The sequence below is a fragment of the Limanda limanda genome, chromosome 10 (assembly GCF_963576545.1).
Source record: "Limanda limanda chromosome 10, fLimLim1.1, whole genome shotgun sequence".
NCBI lineage: Eukaryota > Metazoa > Chordata > Actinopteri > Pleuronectiformes > Pleuronectidae > Limanda > Limanda limanda.
Genome location: NC_083645.1, coordinates 11,202,661 through 11,229,128, shown reverse-complemented (window position 1 = coordinate 11,229,128; position 26,468 = coordinate 11,202,661). Strand labels below are relative to the sequence as shown.

At 44.9% G+C, this 26,468-nt stretch overlaps 2 protein-coding genes across 3 annotated transcripts; both read right to left on the bottom strand.

Moving 5' to 3' along the window:
* Positions 1-7: 7 nt before the first annotated feature.
* Positions 8-1,145, bottom strand: higd2a (HIG1 hypoxia inducible domain family, member 2A). The gene is made up of 2 exons (XM_061079051.1): positions 956-1,145; positions 8-591 (listed from the first exon to the last, which is right to left on the bottom strand). The coding sequence occupies exons 1-2, from the start codon at positions 1,128-1,130 to the stop codon at positions 428-430; spliced, it is 339 nt and encodes a 112-aa protein (XP_060935034.1). The 5' UTR covers positions 1,131-1,145; the 3' UTR covers positions 8-427.
* Positions 1,146-2,509: 1,364 nt separating this feature from the next.
* ankhd1 (ankyrin repeat and KH domain containing 1) lies at positions 2,510-26,420 on the bottom strand. Of its 2 annotated transcripts, none has more exons than XM_061080137.1 (39): positions 25,986-26,420; positions 22,825-22,978; positions 18,630-18,786; positions 18,251-18,413; positions 17,947-18,094; positions 17,626-17,859; positions 17,405-17,499; positions 16,861-17,016; positions 16,263-16,344; positions 15,834-16,025; positions 15,597-15,706; positions 15,273-15,360; positions 15,014-15,141; positions 14,758-14,901; positions 14,536-14,638; positions 14,158-14,420; positions 13,711-13,992; positions 12,806-13,223; positions 12,569-12,702; positions 12,347-12,458; positions 12,089-12,234; positions 11,861-12,003; positions 11,205-11,418; positions 10,866-11,041; positions 10,520-10,682; positions 10,334-10,429; positions 10,110-10,226; positions 9,838-10,006; positions 9,513-9,712; positions 9,044-9,399; positions 7,714-7,866; positions 7,315-7,464; positions 4,966-6,514; positions 4,620-4,809; positions 4,341-4,466; positions 3,883-4,134; positions 3,522-3,706; positions 3,265-3,432; positions 2,510-3,141 (listed from the first exon to the last, which is right to left on the bottom strand). In XM_061080137.1, exons 1-39 carry the CDS (start codon positions 26,262-26,264, stop codon positions 3,082-3,084), a joined length of 8,055 nt encoding a protein of 2,684 aa, XP_060936120.1. In that variant the 5' UTR covers positions 26,265-26,420; the 3' UTR covers positions 2,510-3,081. The 2 variants fall into 2 exon arrangements, with proteins under 2 accessions (XP_060936120.1, XP_060936122.1); XM_061080139.1 differs by having other exon boundaries at positions 18,251-18,398.
* Positions 26,421-26,468: the final 48 nt, after the last annotated feature.

Below are 26,468 nucleotides of genomic sequence, written 5' to 3'. Positions count from 1 at the left end.
ACAAACATTGTGAGTGTGATGTTTTATTGTCGATAACACACAGGACAGGACACCAGGTTGAAATTTACATTTATATATCTGAAGAAGGTCAGGTGTTGTATAGATAATTCTAGTGGTGATTCAAGAAGAGCGGGAAGCAAGAAACCATTTGTATTATTCGTTATTTTGCTTTGGTATTATTATAGCATCGTTAAATAAAAAATCATCCTTGCTTCATTTGCCCGGTCAGAATCATATTGTACCAAGTTTCTCCAGTGATATCCTGAAATAAATCCTTTTACCACCATGAGTTGTTTTCAAACAACAATAAATACAATGTTGAAAACAATACTTTGCTCAGTTGCTCTGAGCTGGACCTGGTTGCTCTGCAAGTGGTGTGGTGGTAAAATGAAATCAATGATGGCACAAGGTGTGGAAGGGGTCGTCGCTACTTGGATCGCAGAGCCGTTGTGAAGACACCGATAATAATGGCAACTACAGTGAATCCCTGAGCAGCAATACGTCCCCTCATCAGCAGCTGGGACTGCCTGGTCTTCCCTTGCTGGAAGGAACGCAGACCGAATATCAGAGCTCCGGCTGTGGCCAAACAACCTGGAGATCAAACAGGAAGTGGCAGATTAGAGACAGAATCTGACAGGACAAGTGGTGAGCACCTACTGAAACTAATAATGTCACATGCAGGGAGAAGATGAAGGCCTAACATACTACTGCTACAAGTACAAGTGAAGTCTGGGTTGGACTTATTCAAATAAAAGAAACCACCAAAACAGTATAGAGCTTTTGGTCAGATCTCAACAATAAAGGGTCATTCCACACAAATTAGTCGTGACTAGTCAGCATCTTAAGTTTAAAATAAATGTTTAGGAAATGTGGAAGTTAATATACAGGCTATAAAAAGACACAGACACAGTTTATATATTTGTGTTGATGAAGGACAGGGACTTGTGTAACTCACCTACGGGGACGAACGGGTTCTCCCTGGTTTTCCTGGAGAGTTTCTCTTTGAACGTCTCGTCCCGGGTCAGGATGGACGGGTTGAACCCCTCAATGACCGGGGGTCCGTCATCGAACCCCGGCAGAGCAGCTGGAGCTGGGTGTCCCGGAGCCGCTGGTGTCGTAACAGCCGCCATGCTGGAGGAATCTCGGTGAGCCGCGGAAGTGACGGACTGCACTTCCGCTTGGCGTTCACAATAAAAGCCCGTGCCCTTCAGACATCAGGGACGAGGAGTACATCGCTGGCGTTTAGTGCGCATCTCCTGCTGGTGTGTGATGACGTCATGACGGTCATGTGTGGATAGGACACACAACATTCAGCAACGGCATCAATGCATTAAAAAGAGACATTACATTTTACATAGAAGGATTAAAGTGCACCACTCTGCAAAAAACAATGAGTCTCCTTTAGAAAAAGTAAGTATGTATAAACTCTTGATCCAAATATAAGAGCTGACCAAATTCTGAATATACCATTTTAATGTTATGTTACGTCTGCCATTATCTGGTTGTTATGCACAGAGTTTGATTTATGAGAAAATCTGTCTTAATTTACGATAATGAATCATTAACCAAAGATGGCCCTTTAACTTAAATGAAGCATCTTTGGCTATTTTTTGCAGCCGTTTAAAAAATTTATATTGTCATTAGGAATTATAAACTATCCAGAACTTGAACATAACAATGCATTTTCAGGAATATACTGTATATATATATAGGACGGTTTAAGCAAACATTAATTGCTGAAAGTATTAAACCTACTGTCTTGTTATTGCATATTCAGGGTATGCTGGATAGGATAATAAAAAAAAGGTTCACAATTAATTTAATTAATCCAGGCTCACAGACTGAGCTAAGCCCATGCACAAAAATAAAAGTTTAAAGGATATTGCAAGAAATTCCCTGGGGAACTACAATCCACCATTTCCTGGCGCATTTTGTCTAGTCATGAAACATTAGCTGTAAACAGGAAGTTGGCTGATAATATTTGAACTGTGATACTGGTCATGGTGTTTGCGAGCACTACCCTTACCACTGAGTGGCAGTATTGTATTCAATTCTGAGTTCCAACCATTACTGAAAATAAAATAGATTAATAGTGATGTGGTATTTTAGGTTGGAGACCTTAAACTTTAATCGCATAACGAGAGACTGCACTGGCTTCACTTTTTCGTCTTTGGTCAGATTCCAACCAAAGTATCCTGTTGAGGTTTCATTGAATTCCTTCAAGCTTGCTCAGTTAACACGCATGTGATCTAAAATGAATGATATACATACACAATGAAAAAAATGTATTTAATGAAAATCAGATTGTGCTTCACAGGCAAACTGTCACAGTGAAGTCTGAAGATTGCCCAAGGACCCTCACTGTGAGGACAGCTGAACAGATGAAACCTAAAAAAGGAGCCAAAGTGACATTTGACTAAATGTGTTCCATGTGTTTGTTGGTTCAGAAGTTAAATGTTCAATAAAAAGACAAAGTGACGTACATGGTATCATTTAAAACAGGACACAGTTACTTTTCAATCTTTTTATTGAATATTAAGGTAAATATTTCACATTAATACAGGCTACATAAAGTAGAGCCACTATACGACATGAAATTTACTCTCATTTTAACCCTTTTTAGTATGTAAACAATTATACATGTATTTACCACTCTAAAAGGTTCTGATTTCTCTTTAGGTAATCATCATCTAGTTCTGGGCCAAGTTTAAATAGCTACTTCATGTTGAGCCCCCTGCCGCCCAAGAACGGTGTGTGTGGGTTTAAGTCAAAATCGCTAAACTACGCAGAGAATGGATCCTGTTAAACAGGTGATCGCGCATGTTTGTTTGCATCATCAGGATACTGTTAACAGCTCTCGCAAAAATGTCATCTTTCATCGTCTGAGATAGGCACATCAAAGAATGGCGTCAAGAGAACTTCCAATTCTTCAACCTCTGCTCTGCACTCTCAGGTCTCTTACTAAAGTTAACATGTTGTAAGTTTCTTTTTTCTTTGTCTCAATAGGTCATATTCGTCAGTTGGTATTTAATGTTTGCGTTGTGGGTCATGCTGTGTGCGTTTGATTGCTGTGGAGGCCGTCTAGTTGACGTGGTTCAGGTGCACGCTGCCCACATGAGGGGCCCAGGTACCAGGCCACACCTGAAGGAGAGAGGATGAGGAACATGTTAGACCACAGTAGTCAAATATTGGATCTGAACAATAAGCCAGACGGTTAAAGAGCCTATCAATAGACGGCACAGGTGTAAAAAATATGATATTTACCTGCTGTTGTGGGTCAGCGTTATCTGCATTGTTTGGGACCACTTTGATGATGGGGCTCCATGCGGGGTCACCAGCGTGCAAACCATTGTACATCGGCCCCCCTGGCCCCTCAGCCATGGGAGGATGAGGGGGCAGCATTGTTCCTCCATACATGGACATAGGCATCCCCTGAAATACAGGAGCGGGTCCCTGTTAAGACATTTGTCCCTAAGAGGAACAGAGGTTAAATCCTCTACAGAACCGTGGCATTGTGTTACCTTTGGGAAGTCCATGTAACTGTTGGGCAAATGCTGCGGCTGGTGGTAGTTGTTAGCCGGGTTCGCGATGCCGGTGTCGTCCTGCTCCATGGGCTGGTGCTGGGAGAAAGCTGACTGCTCTGCCTGGAGCTGGGGGTGCATCATGTGGCTGCTCATCAGGGGCTGGGACCAACCGGACATAGCCTCTGCACAAAGACACACACAACAGGGTTAGAGATATATCACCGACTATCACTACTACTGACACTGAAATATGTTTTTAGGTGTTTGTAAGAACATCCACAGATTAAGCATATACACCATTTTCCCATGCTCTTAATTCTAAGAAAAACAAAACACCAAAACCGATATTTGCTCTTACCCGAAGCACTGCCAACTCCAAACGACCAAATGCCTCCCTGTCCAACAGATGCCGTGTAGCTTGTGGTAAGGAGAGGTGGGTTGACCGAACCCGTCTGCCTAATCCTGGCAAGCCGCTCAGTGCCGATCGGTGGCGGAACCTTCCGGTCCTGCTGCGAGGAGTTGCCTTGCTTAGGTTGAGGGGGAGGGGCCACTGCGGAGGTGGACATGGCAGAAGATGACACGGTGGAAGGAGGTGGGACAGGAGATTCGCCTGGTGGAGAAGAAGCAATAGAGGAAGAACTAGTCAGAAGCAGATCAGAATCCCAGATTTCAAAGTATTGATTTGTTTGAACTTAAACAAGAGAAAACTAACTAAACAGTGAATTTTAAAAAAGGGTTTTGCTAAGTTTTGAAAAATCCTTTTCTAAATGTGTAACAGATCATTTGAGGCTGACGGTTACAGTGCGATTCTGGTACCTGATGTGGATGCACTCCATGGGTGAGGAGAAAAGTGCTGTCTGCTGAAGGAGGGGGTGCCGACCGCTGTATGACCGTGCAGATACACAGGGCTGCCAGAGATACCTGTGGCATAGCCGGACAAAGCTGTGGGTGCAGACACATAAAGAGACTCAGAGCTCGATACAAAGTACAAACTACCTCAGAACTTCACCTTAAAATACTTCTGTAAAGGCATGTTCCTGCCTAGCAACTTTTAAATCAACAAAAAATATCAAGCATGAAGGAAAAGAAAAGTACCAATGGGGCTGTTGAGCATCCTCTGGGAGCCAGAGCGGTAGCCAGGGGCTTTGGAGCTGTCTGGAGGAGGTGGGGGCATCATGTTCTCCATTTGGCCCATGCTCATGTAGGCGGGTGGGGCCGAGTACGACTGCTCTGGAGGTGAGCGAGCAGGCATGTGGCATGCACCCCACACCTGATTGTTTCCAACCTGCAGGAAAGCACAATTTAGAACAAGAGCTTTATAACCACTGGCTGCAGGACTGATCTCGATGTTTGTTCAACCTTCTTTCATGTCAGTTCAAGATCGCAGAAGAAAATAAGATGTCAGACTAATGTGCGTCGTAGAAATGATCATTTAACATACCTGGCTGTTGTTATCGAAGATGCTGCTGAAGTTGAAGAGGCCTGCGGGACCAAAGTTGGGAGGCATCTGCTGAGGTTTGCCTGCATTGGCGACATGCTGCATCTGGGAACCGTTCATCATCCCCATGTTAGTAGAGACCTGAGCTTGGGACTGGGCTTGTTGAGGCAAACTCGTGTTCTGGGATGTCTGGTTTTGGGACTGTTTCAGAGATTCTTGCTGAGCATTGAAGGGCACAAACACAGATTGTTGCTGATGCTGTTGCGTCTGTTGCTGCTGCTGCTGTTGCTGCTGCTGCTGCTGTTGTTCAGAAAGGGAGTAGTAAGGCCCTGGTTGCTGCATACGATGGGAGACTCTGGGCGCAGGGGCTGAGAAATGGGGGACTGTGTTGTTGGGGTGTGCAACATTGTGTGACAGGACAGGGGGAGGAGCTGATTGGTGATGGGAGCTGGACTGTGGGTTGAGGAGGGGCGGTGGAGCCTCTGTGGACGGCACAGAGGAGGGAGGGGGAGGTAACTGATGTCGGTGCTCTGGCTTGGGAGCTTGAGACATGGCAGGGGCAGAGTAAGAGTTGATACTCTCGCTGGCAGAAACAGGCTGGTTCTCTACAGATAGAGAGGGCTTGTCTTTTCCAGGATGTGCCAATGCACTGGGCTCCGTTTTAGCTGACTGGACAGAGGGCGTTGAGATAGGACCAACTGACTGCTGAGAGGCATTAGCGGTAGCTGTAGTGGAACTGTGATGTGCAGGAGATCCTGTGCCTCTAACTGCATTTGTGCCACTGGTTGCAGTTGCAGCAGCAGACACCGAGGTCATACCAGCAGGCTTAGGGTCAGGGGCAAAGAGCTGCTTCCTGACGGAGGAAGGAGTGGGGATGCTCGGCTGGGGATTATACGGGGTAGGGTTGGGGGTATGAGGTGAGGATGCAGATGCGTTAGGAGCACTGGTGGTGTTGGTGTTTGACGTCGTAACTTGGGCTCCTGAGCTGGCTGTGTTGCTGTGATCACCGTGACTCGAGTTGGGTCTGGCGTGGCCTACAGTGCTGTTGGTTCCTCCGTTGTGTTTGGGGGAGCTGTTAGCACTGCCTGGACTCACAGGGCGCACAGGGAAAGGTCCCCAGGTGCTGGCAGCGGGAGAGAAGGTGCCTCCAAACTGGGCCATGGGTAGGCGAGGGTGTCTGATCTGGTGCATGGTCTGAGCAGCAAGTAGGGCGAGCTGAGGGTGGGCGTACGCCAAGGGCAAAGACACAGGGAATGGCTGTCTGACGTTTGACGACAGGCCCTTCCCAAGCTTTCCACCCGCCTGAGAGGATGATGAAGATGAGGAGGGCTGGAACGAGACCCCTGTTGAGGCGACTAGCGAGCTCAGGGCCTTGGGTCCAGTGGTTGAACCGCTGGAGATCCCTGTGGAACTCGGGAAGGAAGCAGACGTCGTTTTAGAGCCCGGGGTTCTGATGTGATTCCTTGGGATAAGATCCTCTAGCTCTTTGGCTGGGTCTTGGATCAGAGCATTGATTAGCTGGACTGCATACCTTGTAGACTCCGTCCCTCCTCTGAAACCACAAAGCAGACTTTCTTTAGACTACACTCTTGTGTTAAAACATAACACATACAAAATGTTGACAATCAATATGATAATGTTTTCATATCGGTTTGTTTGTCAGATATCAGGGTAAAATAAAAACTAGGTGGAAGGATGCAGTATGGGTCAGGGAAGAAACATTTAAATTTAGTTGCGGCTTTGGATCAGGGGGCGGGACTTGTTTTCCTACACTTTCTTTGATAATGCACGATAGGGTATTATTCAATATTTTCACAGTTTTGTCCCAAGGAACTATACATGGATCTTGATTTTAAAAAAGGCAAATTTAGGGAACTTATATCTATGAATGCAATTTGGTGACACTTCATTGGATTTAAGGGCACTGTTGGCTTTTGGCAGCAGTGTTCGGTCTGCTGAGTGTAATTCTAGTTACATAAATAACCACAATGTGCTGATCATTTCACGCAGGTGATTTATACAGTTATACAGTTATACAGTCTCCCTGCAGCGCTTGTCTTGAGCAGTTTTTGTGTGTATGGCATTGATATGGGCGAGGACATCGGACATATTGCCAGAAAGAGTTACAGTATCTAATGACATTGAGATGAAAGACGATAGAAAATGTAATCTCCCTGAAGTCACCTAGCATTAAAGACATTTCACCCATATATTACAGCAAGTGCTGGGCTGCTGCATTGTGAGACTGGCCAGTAGAAATGAATGACATCATCTAACAGGGGCGTACGTGTTTTCTGCACCTGAGTACATCTGCAGTGGTGTTTACAGTCCACCAGGGGGCTTTGTTTTTACCTTATGGTGATCATCCTCTCCCCGTTCTTGTCCTTCTGTTTGTCCACATCAATGTGAGCTCCTGTCACGTCCTGGATGGCTGTGATGTTGCAGCCGCCTCTGCCCATGATTCGAGACACAACGGAGGCTGGCACAGACAGCTTCTTTGATCTGATGAAATGAAGAAGGTCAAAGGTCCGTTTTTATGACTGCGTGTGTACTGGCCTTTAGGTGATTTGAATTGACATTTACTGATTCATATACAGGTAATTGCTTATTCAAATTTATTAGCTCAGTAACGGAATCTGTCAAACGTGTTCCATGCAGATGCTGTAAAAATATTATCTATCCTACAAGCGTGTGCATGATAAATAAAACCTGTGTTGACAAATATAAAAAGTTATAACAAAATAAACTGACCTTCTGACCACCTCCTTCCAACCCTCTTCTCTCTTCTGGCCTCTCTTGGGGCTCGTGAGGCTGAGCTTACTGTTGGGTGAGGTGATGGGAAGAGCCATGGTCTTGAATGGAGAGGGCAGGGAGTTGGAGATGCAGTCACTCATGTCTGGAGCTCTGTGACAACACATAGCAAGATCAAGTTCAGTTAGAAGACAATGACCAGGACATACTCGGTTCTTTGTTTTGCTGGAAAATGTTTTGAAATAAGTTGAGGATGAAGTGAGAATATAACGCTGCACTTGTGTTCTGTGGATAGTTCCCCCATAAAAAGACAACTTTAAAGCTGAGCTTGTACTACCTAGACCAGTGGTTCTTAACCTGGGTTCGATCGAACCCTAGGGGTTCGGTGAGTCACTCTCAGGGGTTCGGCAGGGGTCAGGACACACACAGTATAGCCCGGTTCACACTAGCAATGTCTGGCCGTTTTTGTCGGCCGTCAAAAAATTGGCTCCCCACAATTTTGCAGCACACAATTTTGCTTCGCCTGTCAGATTACAAATACTTAGTTGCTTAGTAAAAATGTGTTACACAAAATAAAATCAGCCCACTCGTATTATTCGTGACGTCACGCTCCGCTTGGCCGTCATTGGCTTTAGATGATCACGCCACATTGCTTAGGTTTGATATCTGTGCTGAGGGGAACTTGGTGCGCTCAGTAGTCGACTTGTGGCTGTTGTGATTGTATGTCATTCAGCAGAGCCAGCTTCAACAGCAACTCTTCAGAACAACAACACTCTCAACGTTTTGGTCTCACCAAATCGTACCATACCCCCTTATTGCTAAGAAAGCCCTTGAGATACTCACACCGTTTGTTACAACGTATCTTTGCGAGCAATCCTTTTCAAGGATGGTAGACATAAAAATTAAGAAAAGGAACAGACTTTTGCGAAAATTATATGAGAGTGGCACTTGCCAAGGTCAAGACACGCATTTCTGAACTTGTATCTGAAAGGCAACAGCAGAAGTCACATTGATTTGCAGTAAATATTCATTGAGTTATGTTTTTGTTGTTTTTCATGGTAGTTTTTGTTCTTTGAACACAGTGATTTTGTGTGCAACTGATGCATGGTTCATTTTGTGCACTAACAAAATATATACCTATGTTTTGAAGAAATCATATTGAATTTTCCAATTACGAAGGGTTCGGTGAATGCACTGATTAAGCTTGCAGGGTTCAGTACCTCAAATAAGGTTAAGAACCACTGACCTAGACGAACGTCCTCACTCACTCTCACACACACACTCAGTCCATGTCCGATGATAAAGGTGCTCTGCTCCTTCAGGGACTCACCTTTGCACTGGCTTGGAGATGGAGACTATGACCTTGTTGTCCAGCTTGCCATCAGTCTGTGGCTGAGGACAGTGTCTCTTCTCGGGACCGGGCATGAGGGTCTGGGCTGGTGCTGAGGAGGGGGCTGAGGAGGAGGAGGATGAGGAGGAAGAGGAGGAGGAGGATGAGGCGGAGGAGGTGAGGTCTGGGAGGTAGTTGAGCTCCTGACTCTTGCCCCCGCTGCTGCTGCTCTCGCTGGCACAGTCGGTGCTATCCAAGGGGTCTGAGTCGCTGTTGCCACCCGTCACTCCCCCACCTCCACCCCGCGGCTCACCGTGGATCTTGTTCTTGTCAGCCTTGTGCTGTGCTAGTGCAACCTAAGAAGGAAAATGCACAATTGTCAATAAGTTCTTTTACGTCAGATATGTGGCTAGCTTTATACATAAAATCAGGGTTATCAAAAGGGAAAAGCATGAATAGTTGTGCTTACCTGTGGATCCTGTAATATGATTGGTTCGTTGGGCGAGGAGTCCTTTGTCTTGTTCTTTTTGTTTTTACGATTAGTGCTTGGGGTAGTGGCCACACTAGCTCGCTTCTTTCCAAAAGCTGTAGTGAAAGTGGTGGAGGTGGCAGATATACCGATGGTTGTGGTGGTGGTTGCACTGGGAGGCTCGATAGGAACATCATCTTCTGAAGGAGGGGGGAAACAAGGTAAAAATTAAAATCAGGAGGGGTTACTGACCTAGTACAACATAACTGTATCAGCAAGCTCTGCACTCCGTATTAGTCTATCTCCATCATTCACAGAAAGTTACCATCGGCTGAGTCCTCCTTCTGCTCCTGCATCTCAAAGAACTCCTCCTTGACTTTCTGCCCCTCTTCTTCTTCCTGCTTCCTCTTCTGCTCCTCCTTCTTCTTCTTGCGTTTCTCCTTACGCTTCTCGCGCTTGGCAGCCAGAGCCTGCTTCTTGCTCTCCTCTCGGGACTGAAACAAACAACACAGAGCCCGTGTAAAAAAAACAAAAACACATCCTGTCCGCATATTAAGGAGCTTTGACCAAAAGAACAGCAATAGAATCAGACATTACCTTCTCCAAGTCTAGCTCCTTGAGGAGAATGCTAGCGTTCTTGTTGGCCTCGGCCGCCTGCTGGTCTTTGGCTTTGACGATGGTCTCCATGCACTGGTGGCACTTCTTCAGCAGCTCCTGCGACAAGCAAGAACAGCTGGAGTTAGACCTCTGCTAAACATCTTAACCTCTCCTGTCAATTCCAATAAATGTAGCACCCTAGTGAAAAGGAAATCAATGCATACCTTGTCAGCGATTGTGGCGATGTATCTCATGCACTCAATATCTGATGGGAACTGGTTGACTTCTTTCACAAGATACTGCACCACCTTCACATGACCCTGAAATGTTAAAAGAAATGGTTAGTAAACAGTGTTGCCAAAGTGCAGCCTTTCCAAAGTCTAACTACGTTTTTATGGTGAACATGGCACCTTGCGAAAAGCCGCCATGAGCGGGGTAATCTTGCGGTTGTCAGCTGCATCCACATCAGCACTGGCATGCACCAAGAGCTGGACCACGTCAAAATGGCCACCGTTTGCCGCCAGCCACAGAGGAGTGTTCCCTTTCTTGTTTCGTACATCGATATGGGCACCCCTGTAAAAAGGAAGGGTTGCTTTTAGGAATGCTGCTGACCGGGTTGAGTGACAGGATGAATCTGGTGGCACTTAGAATGTTTACCCATGTCTGAGTAACACACGCTTTTGGCAAATACTAAAGGCAAATGTTTTTATGAAAACCAAAACTAAATAACAGTTTTTGACACCTGGGACCACTCACCTGTTGATAAGCAGCTCACAAAACTTGTAGTGGCCCTTGTCGGCGGCAATGGTGAGGGCAGTGTCTCGGGATGAGGGGACTGGGGGAGCGTTTACATCTGCGCCTTTGTCCAGAAGCACTCGGCCCACCTCTGCATAACCTCCTGAGGCCGCCTCCATCAGAGGAGTAAGACCAGTCTGAATGAACAGAGAAATGAATTAGCAAGATGGCCAGCAGATACAGAACTGAAATAAAGATTGCAATAATGGGGCAAAAATATGCTTCACCCAACATCACAAAAATTAGATGAGTAACAGCTATAGAATCACAGATTCAACACATATGTGGAAGCCTCTTCACCTTAGCACGATGCTCCACGTTGGCCTTGCGATCTAGCAGTAGACTGACAACTTCCGCCCGTCCCTGGAAGCAGGCCAGGGTCAGCGCCGTGTTTCTGTTGGTCTCAATCTGGGCGTTGATGTCCGAGCCCATATCTAACAGCAGCTTCACTGCCGGTACATGACCATTCATAGCCGCCAGCATCAGAGGAGAGATTCCCAGCTTACTGCCAGTCCTGGAGGGAAAACACAAACAGTTTAGACACCAAAAACTCAATCAAAACAGTTAAGTCTTAACTGTGCACCAGAATATATAGGTCTATCCTGGCTTCACTGACATGTACTTCCCCTCTTTGCATAGCAGTATTCAATCAAAGTAGCAGCTGCTATAAAGCCTTGACTGGGAAGTTGTTACTGTTTTCCCACTCCTGGTTTATAACAGAGATAATAACTATAGTTGGACTTTAGGGTGCAGTTATGCCGCTGTATTTGTTTGTCACCGTGCAATTTAGTATCCAAAGAAGAAATAGTAAAACCTTGTTCAGTTACAGGAACTAAAATAATCATGTCATTCAGATTAGGGAGAAAGATGTCATCCTATTAATGAAACTCATATGGGTGCAAATGGTTCACTCGTATCGAGGGGCTAAAGGGAACTCTGATAATTTTGTCGCTCACCTGGAGTTAATCTCAGCTCCAGCGTTGAGGAGTATTTTGATGATGTTAACGTAACCCCCAGAAGCAGCCAGGCTAAGAGGCGTGTAGTCTGAAACATTGCGGTGTTCCTTGTTGGCTCCCCGAAGCAGCAGCAACTCGACAACCTGACCAACACAGTTACGCCACAGTTAGAGCAGTGAAAACAAACAGTCACTGTCTTGAAGGTAAAATAAGACATGGTGTGTTTACCTCTTGGCGTCCTCCCGAGCAGGCCAGGGAGAGGGGTGTGTCTTTGGTTCGCTCCGACTGAGCCTCAATGTCTCCCCCTTTGTCCAGGAGCACCTCTACCACACCTACGTGGCCAGCAGTGGCAGCCAGGATCAGAGGGGTAAAACCTGGGGAGTGCAGAGGGGATATTACAATTAACTCATTATCTTTAGTAAAAATAAAAGAAACTTACTGATTCACCCAACCTCACAGTTCATTTTATTAACTGAAATAGAATACCTTTTTTGTCCCGGTGTTCGATGTTGGCTCCCCGTGCAATAAGGACAGACACGAGCTCCTCATGCCCCCCCGCACATGCCAGCGTCAGCGCTGTATCGTGGTTACTCTCCGTCTGTGGGGAATCGAACATGTCAGCATGGTAGAGGACTGTGTACATGTGTGTGCTCATCTGAATTGTCAATTGTTAGATCTCTGTGACTTCAAAATGACAATGTGTCTTACATGTGCATCGATGTCAACCGAGGGATAGAGGGGCAGGACTGAAGGCGAGGCGATGTTTGAGGGCGACTGTGTGGATGGCTGGGACAGGGGTGTGGGTGACGTAGTGTTCAGCATGGGTACGCGGTTGCTCACAGCTGCAATAGGAAAGAGTAAAAAAAAGTTAAGCAAAGGAATTCAGGTTTGAGAGTTAGCATCAACAATAACAATTTTAAGGAACAAAAAAAGATGTGAACCCACCTGCCATGATGTCATCCAGCGTGTCTGTGAGCGTCTGTGCAGGTGTAGCGACCATGAGCCCATCTGGGGTTATGGCCACTCCCCCGCCTAACCCAGTCAACAGCTGACTCTGAACCTGTTGCTGTTGGCCCAGCATCTGCTGCCCCACCAGTACCCTCTGCAACTCTGGGCTGGTACTTCCCGGGTAGTCTGCAGGGTTGTAGTCGGGCAGGGGCTGGATGGGGACGAAGGCCGCCTGAAGAGGTGGAGGAGGAGGCTGGGGCTGAGCCTGTGGCGAAGGGGGCAGAGGAGGCTGCTGTGGTGGCTGTGATCCATCCCTGTAGAGGATAGTGCCCACCTGAGGGAGCTTGGGGTAATCTTCCTCTTCACCATCTGCCTCATCCTCTGAACACTCCTCTTCGTCATCATCGTCCTCTTCCTGAAAATGTACAGAAAACACATTTTGTCCTTTAGAACAACAAACAGTCTTAGAGAAGTCGGAACTAATATTATAAACGAGAATCACCCCAATGTGGTTGTGTGCCTCCGCCAACCAGTGCAGTTTCCTTGTATATTTTTCTACTAAATACTTTTTTTCCAAGGCCCATACGGTCACAGGGCATTTTGACCACTGAAAAATTATCCTTTATCTTAAACCTCTGACCACCGAAATTGAATCAGTAAATCACTACGTCCAGGTGAATTGTACACAATTCCTGATAAATTGAGTTCTAAACAAGGCACGGTCAGTGTGACCTTGACCCTGTTGACACCAAAAATCTTATCAGTTCATCCTTGAGTCCAAGTGAATATTGGTACCAAATTTGAAGGAATATCCTCAATCCACGGGAATGGGACGAACAACCCGAAAGCATAATGACTGCAGTCACTGGCATGGAGGCATAAAAATAAATAGAGAGTTTTACCTCCTCCCCGTCGTCCCCCAGCTGCTCCTCTAGCTCTCCATCCTTGTTAGCCTCTTCATCTGTGTCGGAGCTGGTGTGTACTTGGGCACCTGGTGTAGTGGGAAGGGACCCTGGAGTAGACGTCGTACTTCCAGGCCCCGGGCCCTGGCTCAGTCCAACCTCCTGCTCCTCTTTTAAGCCCTTCGCCTCCATGTACTCTTTGGTGAACTGTTGCTGTGTTTTCAGCTGCAGCTGGCGCTCAACTTTCTGCAACTCCTTCAAGATTTTCTTCTTCTTCTGCACCTAAATAGGCAATAGCCACATCCTTGTTTGACCAACTGAACTTCTGATAACCAGTTATGCATGCACAACTAAATTTAAGTGTAAATTGGCTTTTATGGCTATATGCATCTGACTTAAATGAACGTTCATAATGCAAACAGATCTTAGTTGGTTGATGGATTGTACCTGCTCCTCTCTGCTCTTCTTCAGCTCCTCAATCTTGTCTTTGGTGAGCGGCTCCCCCTGAATGAGCTCTAGTGACTGAAGCTGGGCTTTCTCGATGGCGCTGATTCTCTGGCCCAGTTCGTTCAGCTTCCCCTCCGTCTCCTCCACGATGCACTCTAGAGGTTGGCACAAGTGGAAGGGCGGCAGAGGCTCCGCTTCAGGCCCCCGTCCAACTGAGGTGGGGACACCGGGCTGAAGGGAAGCTTGTCTCTGTTTGGACATGCCTGGATTCAAACAAGGGTGATTAAAGAGCATTAGGTTTTGTGAACAATAATAACTTAGTGAAGTCTGAAACTATTCTTTGAGTTCACTAACTGGGTGACATGTAGCAGTGTTTACTTTTGCTGGAGATGGGTGGGGGTGTGGCGATGTTTGATGGGGCTCGGTCAGGCTCCTGAGGGGGCACTACCATGGCGAGAGCTTGGATCGGGACACGAGGAACCTGTTATGACAGAAGACATGTTTAGTTTAGGCAGAAACCACGATAAGACATTTCTCTTACTAAAAGCAGAATTTCTCAAGGCAACATCAATAAAAAGTGGTATCTATTGTTGTGTTTACCTGAGAGGCATCTTGCGAGGGGGGAGTGAGCTGGGAGAGGTCGGGGGCTGGGACAGACAGAATGTTGTTGGGGTAGTCCAACAAGTAGGACACCACGTTGGTGTGGCCACCCTTAGCAGCTTCTATCAACATCGTCGAGCCATCCTACAGAGAGAAAATGTAAATGAATTACATTTTGTGTTATTGTGACACACAATTAGACAAGATCAAACATTCTTTGTGGTCTGATCTATATTATCCAGTGTGTGGACATTACTTTGAGTCTGTGTGTAGGATCCGCTCCATGGGCCAGCAGCAACTCCACCACAGCCAGATGTCCTCCAGCACACGCCAGAGATACCACTGTGTGATCATTGTTGGCAGTAGATCTGTTCACGTTAGCACCTGGGAAAGAGAAAACATATTAACAAACTATGCATTAAATGTATCAAAAATCTATATACAAGTCAATATGAGTAAATTAACTAACATATATAAAATATAAGTAGGTTTCGCTTAACTAATTGATAACGCACCTTTGCTGATAAGGAACTGCACAGTACACAGATGTCCCGCCCTTGCTGCCTTCATTAAGGGCGTCCGGCCCCCTTCAGACTCGTGTTCCTTGATGACAGATTAATTTATGTTAGTTAAAAAGTGATGAATCATATATTTATTGAGAAACAATGACTTACCAGAAAACAGCTACTGAGCGTTGCTTAAAGCAGACTGTGTTCAGATTAATCTATTTGAATTTGCTAACAAAAGACACATCTCTCTTCTGGTGCTAATCTAAACTCATGTGAAACTAAAGGCCATCCAACCATGACTGACACAGAGGATGTAAGAGAATGCCGTACCAAGTTGGCTCCAGCCTGCAGCAGCACATCTGCAACATCAGTGTGTCCGTTCTCACAAGCATACGTCAGCGCTGTGTCACCTGTTGCCGTGGTGGCATGAACGTTTGCCCCTGACAGAGGAAATAAAACGTTAAGATTGATGGCACAGAGACATAACTACACAATTCCTAATTTCAGGTAAATATGTTCTTTGTCTTCTCAGATCTGCAGCTTCTTGCATATATTTTTCTTGCTCACCTGCAGCCAGTAGGTATTTGACCAACTCCAGATGGCCCTCCTGTGCAGCCTCCATTAGAGGAGTAGAGCAGCCCAACTCGATGTCGGCCCCGGCCTTGATGAGGAAGTCGGCCACTTCCAAGAAGCCTCCACAGCATGCTAGAGTCAGAGCTGTCTCCTGGGTTTCTTCGGTCTGGGCGTTGATGTTAGCACCTGGATATTAACCAAGAACAGTTATTGCTGATGGGTTCGGTGTCAAAATTAGAAAATCATGTGCAAAACTGTGGATTAAAATTGTTTCAATATCACTTAGCAGATGTGTGGTTCTGATATTTTGTAGTTAGACTAGATGTGAGAGAAGGGCTGTTTACAGGCCAATTCATCTAAAGTATTAACACCTCACTGGTATGGCATTTTCATTTCACAGATGACGGAGAAAAGCTTGTTTACCTTGAGCCAGTAGCAGTGCTACCATCTCTTCGTGGCCTTCTCTAGCTGCCTCCATCAGGGGGGTGTAGCCCTCATCATTAACCTGGCCACAAACACAAGCAGCACATAAGAAAGCATACGGGTGGTGTAGAAGCCCGCACTTGTGTCTGTGTACTCTCCTTGAGGATGGACATTTTCAACTGACTAGTCATTTTTACTGTGTTGTAGGCAAAATAACTAAACACTAAAACCTGAAGCTGTGTTATTTGGCATGACATCTCTACTTGAACTCACTCTCAGGTAAGAGTGTTTTCCATTTTTAAACATTTAACAGCACTGTTATGTTGCGTAATACATTGCCAATTTATTTTTTAAACATAAACACTTGTCTAATATCTATCCGTAGAAAACCTGACTATAATTGTGTTTAATACAATATACCCCAATAGTAGCAGGGCAGAGGAAATGACAAAAGCACTGTTCTATAGATTAAACCTCTACTACGGTGGGTGTACAATCTATCTTATAGACACAGCTCTGGAAAGAAAGTTAGACAGCAGTTAGAAAACTTTCATCCTCTCCATGTTTTATGGTCTTTTCCATCTGTCTTTTTACACACCTCTTCCAAGTTGGCTCCTCTCTCTATGAGCAAGGCTGCCAGCTCCACGTGTCCTCCGCACGCGGCGAGGGTCAGCGGCGACTCAAAGGAATCCGCTGGCATGTTGACCTGAGCGCCGCTGTCCAACAGCAGCCGTGCTACCTCCACATGGCCGTCCTGGGACAGCGAGACACACAAAGAATGTAGAGATAAGCACATGAATACATACATGGGATCAATGAACATCTAAGCTAAGACAAAATCTTGCTAAGAGATGCTATGAGAGAGACACCACCATACAACTTTAACCAATACAGGTGAGAGTGTTTAAGTTATTATCAAGATGATCCTGGGACACAGGGAAAAAAGGGAAATGCACAGCTTTACAAGGTGAATTTAGGAAATGAAAATCCCTAGTTGTAAATTTGAAGAGAAATGAGTCAAGAATAAAAGTGCTAGATTATTTGTGTGCGATAATTAAGTAAAATCTGACATCTTTAAACAAGTCAACTGACCCCGAAAAGAAAATATTTAGGTAATGCCACAGTTTGGGTCAGATGCTCACCATGCATGCTTCCATTAGTGCTGTGTGCATCTCATCTGTCTTATGTTCCTGGTCTGCTCCAGCCTCCAACAGGAAACGCACCATATCCAGGTGACCTGAAGCCCACAAAGAAAAGTCAGTTTTCTAATCCTTGCATCACTAGAGTTTTAGTAATATGATATGTTAAAGGCAGAAAAACAAATCATGGTAATTGAGAGGACATGCTATATTTGCATTCTGACCTTTGTAGCAGGCGAGTGTTAGCGCGCTCTCCTTGAACTCATTGGAGTGTGTGTTGATGCCGGCGCCATACTCCAAAAGTACCCTGGCCACCTCTACGTGGCCAGCACTGGCCGCCTCCATAAGAGGCGTGTGTCCGTTCTCGTTGTGGTCCTCTATGTTTGCACCCTCTTTGAGCAGCACCTTCACCACATCCACGAAGCCACCGGCACATGCGTACGTAAGAGCTGTGTTGCCTGGAACAAAGTGGAGAGGTAAGTGTGACCGCAGAACATGGAGAAGAGGAAATAGTTCTATGACAGGGAAATGAAGACGGGTAGTACCTGTTGACGACTGTGCATTAACATCTGCTCCGTGGACCAGAAGTAGTTTTACAATGTCTACGTAACCTCCGCTGGCAGCGGCCATGAGTGGCGTTATGTCTCCCTTGATGCCTCTGTCCTCCACGTTGGCATGCATGGCCAACAACACCTTAAAATGCAAGATGGAATGATAAGATTAAGAGTCATGCAAAGGCGGGCTGTCCGACAACAATCATATAGTGATACGCATTATCTTTTCCTTTGCTTTGCAGAGACCATACTTCAGTTTACAGGTAATTCACACTCCAACCGTCCTCTCACAAACCTGTGCAAGTTCATAGTAGCCGGCCGAGCAGGCGAGGCACAGCAGGCTCTCCCCTTCCTCTGTGTGTTCGTTGACGCTCCGTCCCTCATCCAACAATTTGCGCACAGCGTTGACGTCCCCATCTGAGCAGGCCTCTGCTAAACTACGGCTGAAAATAACCAGACTGCTACAATTACTGCCACTGTGACAGGTGAACACACATACGCCTTGCAATTAAATAATCACGTTGAGGGAGCAAACACACTCGAGGGCAGACTATGCAACTCAGATTCAGGGTGAAACGATTATATTTGTACAGAATGGATTAATCTACCAGTCTATTAAACAGTGTACAAGATAAATTGGAATATGCAAGCAACAGTGTGGGCAAGATACATACTTGTCGGCTTGGCCGGCGTTGAGCGTGTTTTCTGCTCTCATACGTGTCAGGGCTGCTGCAGCTTCATCCAGGGCACAGCTCACAGATGATGTCAGTCGCCGCAGCACCTCGGGGTCTGCAAAAGCTTTACCATCGGCAGTGGACAGTTTACCGATGCCTACCGAACACCAAAAGGGCAGAGGTGCAAGGGCAAGGCAAACCACAGGGGAGCATAATCACACCAGACCAGATGAAGCAGCAAGTCCAGTCCAGCCAATCCAATCCAGAGTTAGTAGCAGCATACACAAGAGGAAAAAGAAAAAACAAGACAAAAACATCACACACAGAAAACACACACAAGCATTTGTTAATGTGGCTTAAAATCTGTCTTCACTACTTTCAATACACCATCTATGATTCTGAAGTATTTTACTTTGGACAATGACTTGGTCAAAGGCAGAGCTACGAAACAATATCCATTGGGCAACTATGGGATGGTCCAGGAGAGCTCAGATCTAGAATGAATACGGTCAGGGAGGTAGCGTTAGTTTAATATACTAGTTGATATAAGTTCAAGGTTGTGAATGATCGAAAAGAAAAGGTGGCCATCCTGTGTGAATTATAGATGGGTAAGAGGCAGTGAATGTGAGAGAAACTGAAACTTGAGACAGTGGTCAGTAAGGGATAGAGCATGGCTTGGAAGAAAACAAAATGCCATATGAGGAAAAAAGTGTTTGTGTGTTTGAGTGGAGAGCAGGCACGAGGAATAAAAAAAACTGCTTTTGCTAAGATCTCTTTCAAAATACAAAACAGGGAACATTTCCCAACCAATAAAATAGCAGAAGAGCTGAGAAAGAAGGGAAAAAAGTGTGAGCTATGAACCTTTCGGCCTCAGCCTCAACACATCCATTAGCCAGGCAGGACTGAGCTCCTTGTGGTTCTCCTGTGTTTTCACCACTAGGTCTGTGACTCAAGCTAAACTTAGTACAGCTCTCAGACGGGTATTTCGCAATGGTGCCCAAGGCAGAGGGAAACAAGAGGTCGAGGAAGTTGATCATTAATGTTTTACTGTATGATGTTTATCACAGAGACTGTAAGTACGCAGTTACAGAATCCACTTTAGAAGTTTGAATCACTGCAAATGAGTCTAATCATTTTTGAACAATATTTGTATCTAGCACTGTAAATCAGACCTTCACCTAGCTCTTATTTAGGTCAAGACTGAGTTAAAGTACAGGCAGATGTTTTTCTTCTGTTTCAACTGAAACTAGTTACTGGCAAAAGCTGAGCTGCATACACCCACTGTACAACAACACACTCTGCAATCTAAGTAAACACTTTTATCCAAGTTGCTAATTAAATTTCCGCTGAAGCAGAACTCAAAGCAAGTCAACGTTAAAGCTCACTGACTAGGACTCTAAAATGTATTAGCCAACTCAGAGAACATGCAGTTATACACGTTTTCTTATGCAGCAAATTGCTCACTAGGCAAATAGGAATACAAATTATATTTTTTGGCATCATATCATATCCTTTTCAAATGGCCACAGTGTCTTCAGCTCCAGGTTGAAACCTGTCTTAGCATCGTCTTCAAAAGTTTGTTAACGTGTAAGCACCTACATTAAACAGCTCCGTCAAAACTCTTTTTGACATGTCATCATCTCAACATCATCTTCTATCAAATGTGCTAGAACAAAATGTCAGTGTGCCTCTAAGTCATATTCTGCTTAATAGCCATAAAACATTGTTGTATCTCTGACAAAGGCAGAATTTGAATTTGGTTGAAATCGTGGCAATTTATCAATATTCTGTAGCATCTATATATTATTTGCATATCAAGACGCACACATTGCATCCAGATCACCCTATGATCTTTCTCACAGTACACGGTATATGAAATCAGTTAAAGGCGTAGACCGCAATAACTCAAAGGTGCTTCAAATCCTTACAGTGGGTTATCGTGACTGATATACAAATAGGTCAGCGTAGTCTTGTCTCAGAAACCTTTTCAAAACTTTCCTGACTATCCTCCTTTGGTTGGTCCTTGATGAAGATTATTTTCAAATAATAAGCTTAAGTTCTGGGAACACGGGTCAGCTGTAGACTAGCTTACCAGTTATTGTATTGCATGACTGGGCAGTCTGCAGCTGACTGTACCCAACATACACATCTTCACCATGTGGACATGGTGAGTGGACATGGTGAGTGGAGGTAGTGGAATGATTATGGTCTATTTGATTTTAACTTTTTCTTAAAGACTGTGTCTAGCTGTTTTGTACTTCAAATACTTATTTTTTCCTCTTAATGCCTTTGTTGATTTGTTTATCAGAGGTACAGTACTTCATTTGAGTTAGTGTGTGAGATTGTCTTAAATTGACCTGCCTTAAATTGTATAGGTTGTTAGGTCACTGTGGTTTGAAGATAGCAAAAATGGAGGTTGACAGTGTTGAGTGGAATTAGTCTAAGTTCGAGTACTGTGCAACATTGACAATGTTTGACAGAGGAGGAACATTTGCAAAAGACAGACACTGTGACTGCCAAGCTATGAGGACAGGTAGGAATATAAATCTTATTAATCTTGAGGCTGACATTGTGACAAACTGACCTTTCTATTTGTGGATGCATCATGACAGCATGCCCACATGATTTGATGGAGAGCAACAAGGGACCTCAGTGGAGAAAATATAAGGGTTTTAGCTCTAAAAGGACCCTGAGGAGTAATTACTGTAAACAGATTTGTTTATTTCCAATGACATCCATTCCCTCAGGGACTTATTTATAAAGTAAAATTATTTCTTAACTTGGTAAGTCTCCTTTCTAATGGTTTTCAACATGCGTTGTTTTTTAGACCAGCAGATTTCCTTTCCTCTTTTACAAACGCTAACCCTCACAGCACAAACAACTGCTCATACTCTCTACCACTTGCTGCAGTGAGCAGAAATTAGTATAATTTCACCCTCACGCTTGTGGCATGTACGTGCATCCTTGTGTGTGCACCTGTAGACAACAATTTAGGGACTTGAGAATCACAAAATGTCTTTATGTTGTCTACAGCACCACCAGTGTTCACAAACTCCACTCGGAGCTGTAGTGAAATAATTAAAACAAAAAGATGGTCGTCATGATGGGGTAATTGTTAATGGAAGTATAACTAAGAGGATTACAGAGAAAAGAAACTTGTAGGAAACATTTGTACACATGTGCACACCTGTTTGTTCGCTGCAGAGAGCAACCTGACCCTTGGTTACAGGTTAGTTACAGGTTAGTTACAAAAAGTTGGGTCACAATCTGGGTGGCTTTTAAGCTATTTTGCCTAAACACTATTTAAAGCCTTGTCACAAAGGCTATTTGAGGTCTACTGTATGTGATACAGTACTTTCTTATCTTGATCATAGAGCTGCATCGTGCACACACAGCATAAACCAGGTTTACATTAAAACTCAGAAATCAGTTAAATTTAGGAGAAATATATCTTGGTCTCGCTGGTGTTGGTCTCGACAATTTGCGAATGCTGGGAAACAGAAGCTTTCCAAATCTTCATGCCACAGTCATTAAACACAGACACCTTTCTTCATCTCTGCTAATATTTTACAAAAACCCTACTAATACATGTAGAAAAATATTTAAATATTATTTTTTTACCATATAAGCTTGAGACTTAAGCAAACAAATAATGTAAAACGCCATCTCTTCAGTTACGACTAGTCAGAGAGAAAGGGGAATAGAATGAGATTAGCCATGAGCAGTTCAACACAGGCTCTCTGCAAGCTGTGGAGGCTCAAGCGTGTTGCTGTGTTAATCTGCCCGGTAATGTTCATAAGCCCGAACGAGGCCAGGACACCCAGGCCCAATGGAATAATCTAGACAGACCTTCTTACACCTAGATTACAGTTTCTAATCAAACTAATTTACCCAAATCACTTTCATACTATGTGCCGATATGACACTTGCAAAACCTGCAGGTTATCTTGATTGCCATTTAAGCTTCGGGCTTTCATACAAACCCTGACCTCTACAACCATTGTTAGTACTGAGAATTGGTTACTGGGGAAAGCTGCGGCAGAAAGTTGTGGTTTTACCTATTTAAAATAGGTTAAAGCACAAATCAAGATTGGTTGGAGGAAAATGGGTGTGACCAGTGGGGGACTAATCCATTGCAAATTAACATGTGTGAAGCCTTGAAAAGCTGACGCAAGCTCATACAAAGCAGTCGTACCTGCAGCTTCCAGAAGAGCTTCAAGTCGTGCCTGTGTCTCTGGATCTACGGTCCTTAAATCGACCCCGTCTGTGGCGCTGGACAAAAGCAGCTCTGACGCTGTCTTCATGATGGGGTTATCAAGGTCCTCCTGGTCCAAAATGAATGACCCCACCTGGAAGAGGGAGGGAGGAGGATAAAAGAAGGATAATTAGACCTGATGGCTCTTTTCATGATAGTTTCTGGTCAACAACTGTATTAAACATTCTACACCTTGATCCATATTTCGCAAATAATAAACACCTTATTCGAAAGGGTGACCCGGTGGCATGAATAATTTATAATTAACTGCTTAATACATCAAACATTACTAATATTATTGTTTACAAAAATGACCCTCTCACAAATTCTTGCTAAAAAAGACTAAGCACACTACCTTTGTTTATTTACAGTTTCTTATATCAGAAAAGCACAGGAAGTGCTACAGTCAGGAATTACAACCCCTGCACACATAAAAAGATTCAGCTGAGAGTCAGCTGCCCAAGCACTGCACCACCCTATCATACCTGCGCTTGGCTTCTATTGGCTTTTGGGTATTGCAGTCTCTTCTACAAACATTTTATTCTTCCTAAAAACTCCATTGAATCAGCATTATAAAACTTAACCGGAATTATGTTTTATTTACTATAGCTGGTGCTGTAAAGCTGATCAATAATTTTGTTTGTAAATGACAGTTTACCTTACAGATTAAACATGAGGATGTCATGCTTTTCATGCAATCAAAAACAAAAATAGAGTTCTATGTTATTCTTCTCTTCATACACATTACAGTGAGCAAAATGAACACAAAACAGTGTTTTGTTTCAATTACAGTGGAGGGAATTTTTCATATTTGATATACACATTGCATCAGCAGTAGCTAAATGTTATAATGAACTTCTAACATGTATCTAATCTAAACTTTGTTAAGTAAAGGTGTTTTGGTTTTTTAAATAGGCTCAATCATAGTTGTACTAATATGTAGTTGCAATATTAGTGAGACAAAAATACATAACAATATAATATACACCGATAGCCAATTCACACAAATCCATGTAGGTGACTTCATTAGATTTTACAAAACACACTGACTTTGCATAAATCAGTTATCCTGGATTTAACACCAGGCATATTCAATAGCAATTTCTACACTAAAAATTACAAACATAACTTTGGTAAAAGGCCTACCTGGGTGGTGAGATTAACTATGTAGGATCAGTGAAATAAATTCTGTCAGTTAACATTCTGCAAGAGACGCTCTGACTAAAAGTGATAAAGTAACAACCCTGTTCCATGTCCTTCCATAAGCTGCAGCAGGCTTTTAAGGCCCGGTTTAGCGAGAGCAAATGTTGTGAGAGTCAGCACACAGCATGTGGAGGAATTCAGCCATACGATAGAGCACAACAACCCATGGGGAATGTAGTTCTACAAAGGCCTTTATAATCAACAATGGACATCAGTCTTGACTATTAATGAACTACAGTTCCCAGAGTGTTGGTATCCAGAGAGCTGGAACGGCCTAGAATGGCATCTGCTTAATCCTGGGGCTCAGATTTTAGCTACTGCCCAGAGCTGCGAGCTCTCCACTGGAGTGAGACACCACAACAAACGCTCCCTTTCAGGCTCATGTAGCAGCCAGGGTGAGGGAGGAAACACGATGCAGCGGACATACACCCGCAGCGTGTCTCAATTAAACCGCCTGAGATGGAGTTGTCAAACTCGATATTTACCTTCTGCTGCTACTTCACAGCTGATGCTCACACAGACATTGCTAAATTACACCGTCACTGGCGACAGCTGTCATTCACACTTGTCTAGTAGTCAAGGCTTTAGCATTGTTCATAAAGGTTCCTCCTAGGTTAGATATTAGTTAAGTATAATAGAGATGGCTCAACAGGTACTGGCATTTCTCTCCACACCCATTAACTCCTTGTAGTGTTACTGCGTGTAAATACTCCATCAGCCTTTACATGACAATGAAACTTAGCTTTGCATGAATATCCCATTGGACTATAACAGGGACGTTTGACAGGTGTGTGCAAGTCAAATATTTGTCCTCTTAACAGTTTGAGGAGTCCCACTGCTGCATCTGCTACCGCCAAATGTAAAGGTAAACTCAACCATAGTATGACACATCTTCAAACTGACAGCTCACATGGGACAAGTCCACCCGTAAAACAAGGTTTGGTTACGATCCGGCGTTTAGACACTGACTAATAATCTCAACTATAAATCGAGACGAAATGCTCAGTTGGCTCCATCGCACTGTCACGTTAAAGAGTAGTATGTAAATCTAGGACTGTGGAGACAGAGACAAGGTTTAATCCGTGTGTCCATCGGAGCCGGTGTCAAACATGTCCGCAGTATGTTTAGCCGAGGTGAGGAGATGCCATCGCACCTGACCCCGTGTGGCGGACAGCACATGGAAAGTTGGACACTTCTCAACGTGAACTCCCGCTGCTGCTCTCGATTCTGACAAGGGCCAGCGGAGTAGACACAGCGGTGGTGGCTATCGGAACCGACAGGGAGGAGAAAAACAACAGCTGGCTTATTTGTCAACACCAAATATCGAAAACTCGCGCAGTTCCGCGCAGATCGGCGATAATCTGCACGTATCGAAAAGTTAGCCCAGCCGCGATCCGAGTTAATTTACATGATTGAGGTGAAAAGTGACGTAATTGCACCATAACTACGATATGGCGGATATTACAACCGTCCGTGTGCGTCCGTGGCTTCGCGGACATCTTCCATTTGCCGCGGCCGGAGAGCTGCCGGGAGAGCCGCGAACTTGTGATGGGTGTTGCGAGACGACAGCAGCGAGCGAGGCCGCTCCGCTACCACCCGAACTAGGCCTCGGTCGCAGCCTGCGCGGCATAAATAAAACATTTCAGGCGTTGAGCGTCACCAACTGCCCGTGTCTCACCAAGCATGAACGACATCAAACCCCCCGCGAGCACCGGGGCCGGCGGAAGGTGTTATTCGACTGAAGAGCCGGTTTATTTTACGTAATTTCAGCGGCCTGGGAGGGGGTGGCTGCCAACTGCGAGCTAGCTAGCTAGTTAGCATCCAGCTCGCGCTAGGAGAGGAATGTTGCCTAGCTCTCTGGTTAGGCTTTGCTAACTAGCTTAGCCTAGCGTAGCTACCTCTGAAACCTCGTCTTCGTCGCTGCCGGATCCTGGACCCGAGGAGAGGACGGCCGCGGCCGCCAGTTTGAAATCCAGTCTTTCTGCTGCAGGTCCGCCTGGTTCGCCGTATAAACGTACTTTCTTTCCACCCACACCAATCCCAATGCCCCCTAGTCCGACTCCTCCTGGTGTCGCTCCTACCCCCATCCCTGCCACTGGGGAGCGAGGAGTCACCGAGTCAATCTCGTCCTCGAAGCCGTCCGTCAGCATTGCCGTCCCGGCTACTGCATCCTGCATACTTGTGTTCACGATGCGTGTGTTAACGAGCTATCCTTTGACTTGAACGTCCGTCCAGGCTCTTTCTGTTTGGATATTTGCGTTATTTTACTTCAGGGAATCCAGAAACTCTCCCGAAGCGAGGGTTGAGGAGGATCTCTTTCCCCCAGCCATTAACTTTCTAACAACCTAACCCGATACGCACTGTTTCTCAGAAAGGCCGCC

Bases quoted from the DNA above. Each gene is read 5' to 3' on its own strand.
- higd2a (XM_061079051.1), bottom strand. From the start codon at position 1,130: ATGGCGGCTGTTACGACACCAGCGGCTCCGGGACACCCAGCTCCAGCT. The intron at 592-955 runs GTGAGTTACACA...TTTGATCTCCAG, and splicing joins GAACCCGTTCGTCCCCGTAG to GTTGTTTGGCCACAGCCGGA.
- ankhd1 (XM_061080137.1), bottom strand. From the start codon at position 26,264: ATGCAGGATGCAGTAGCCGGGACGGCAATGCTGACGGACGGCTTCGAG. The intron at 11,042-11,204 runs GTGAAGAGGCTT...CTGTTCATTCAG, and splicing joins ACGTGGAGCATCGTGCTAAG to ACTGGTCTTACTCCTCTGAT. The intron at 4,467-4,619 runs GTACTTTTCTTT...CTGCACCCACAG, and splicing joins GATGCTCAACAGCCCCATTG to CTTTGTCCGGCTATGCCACA.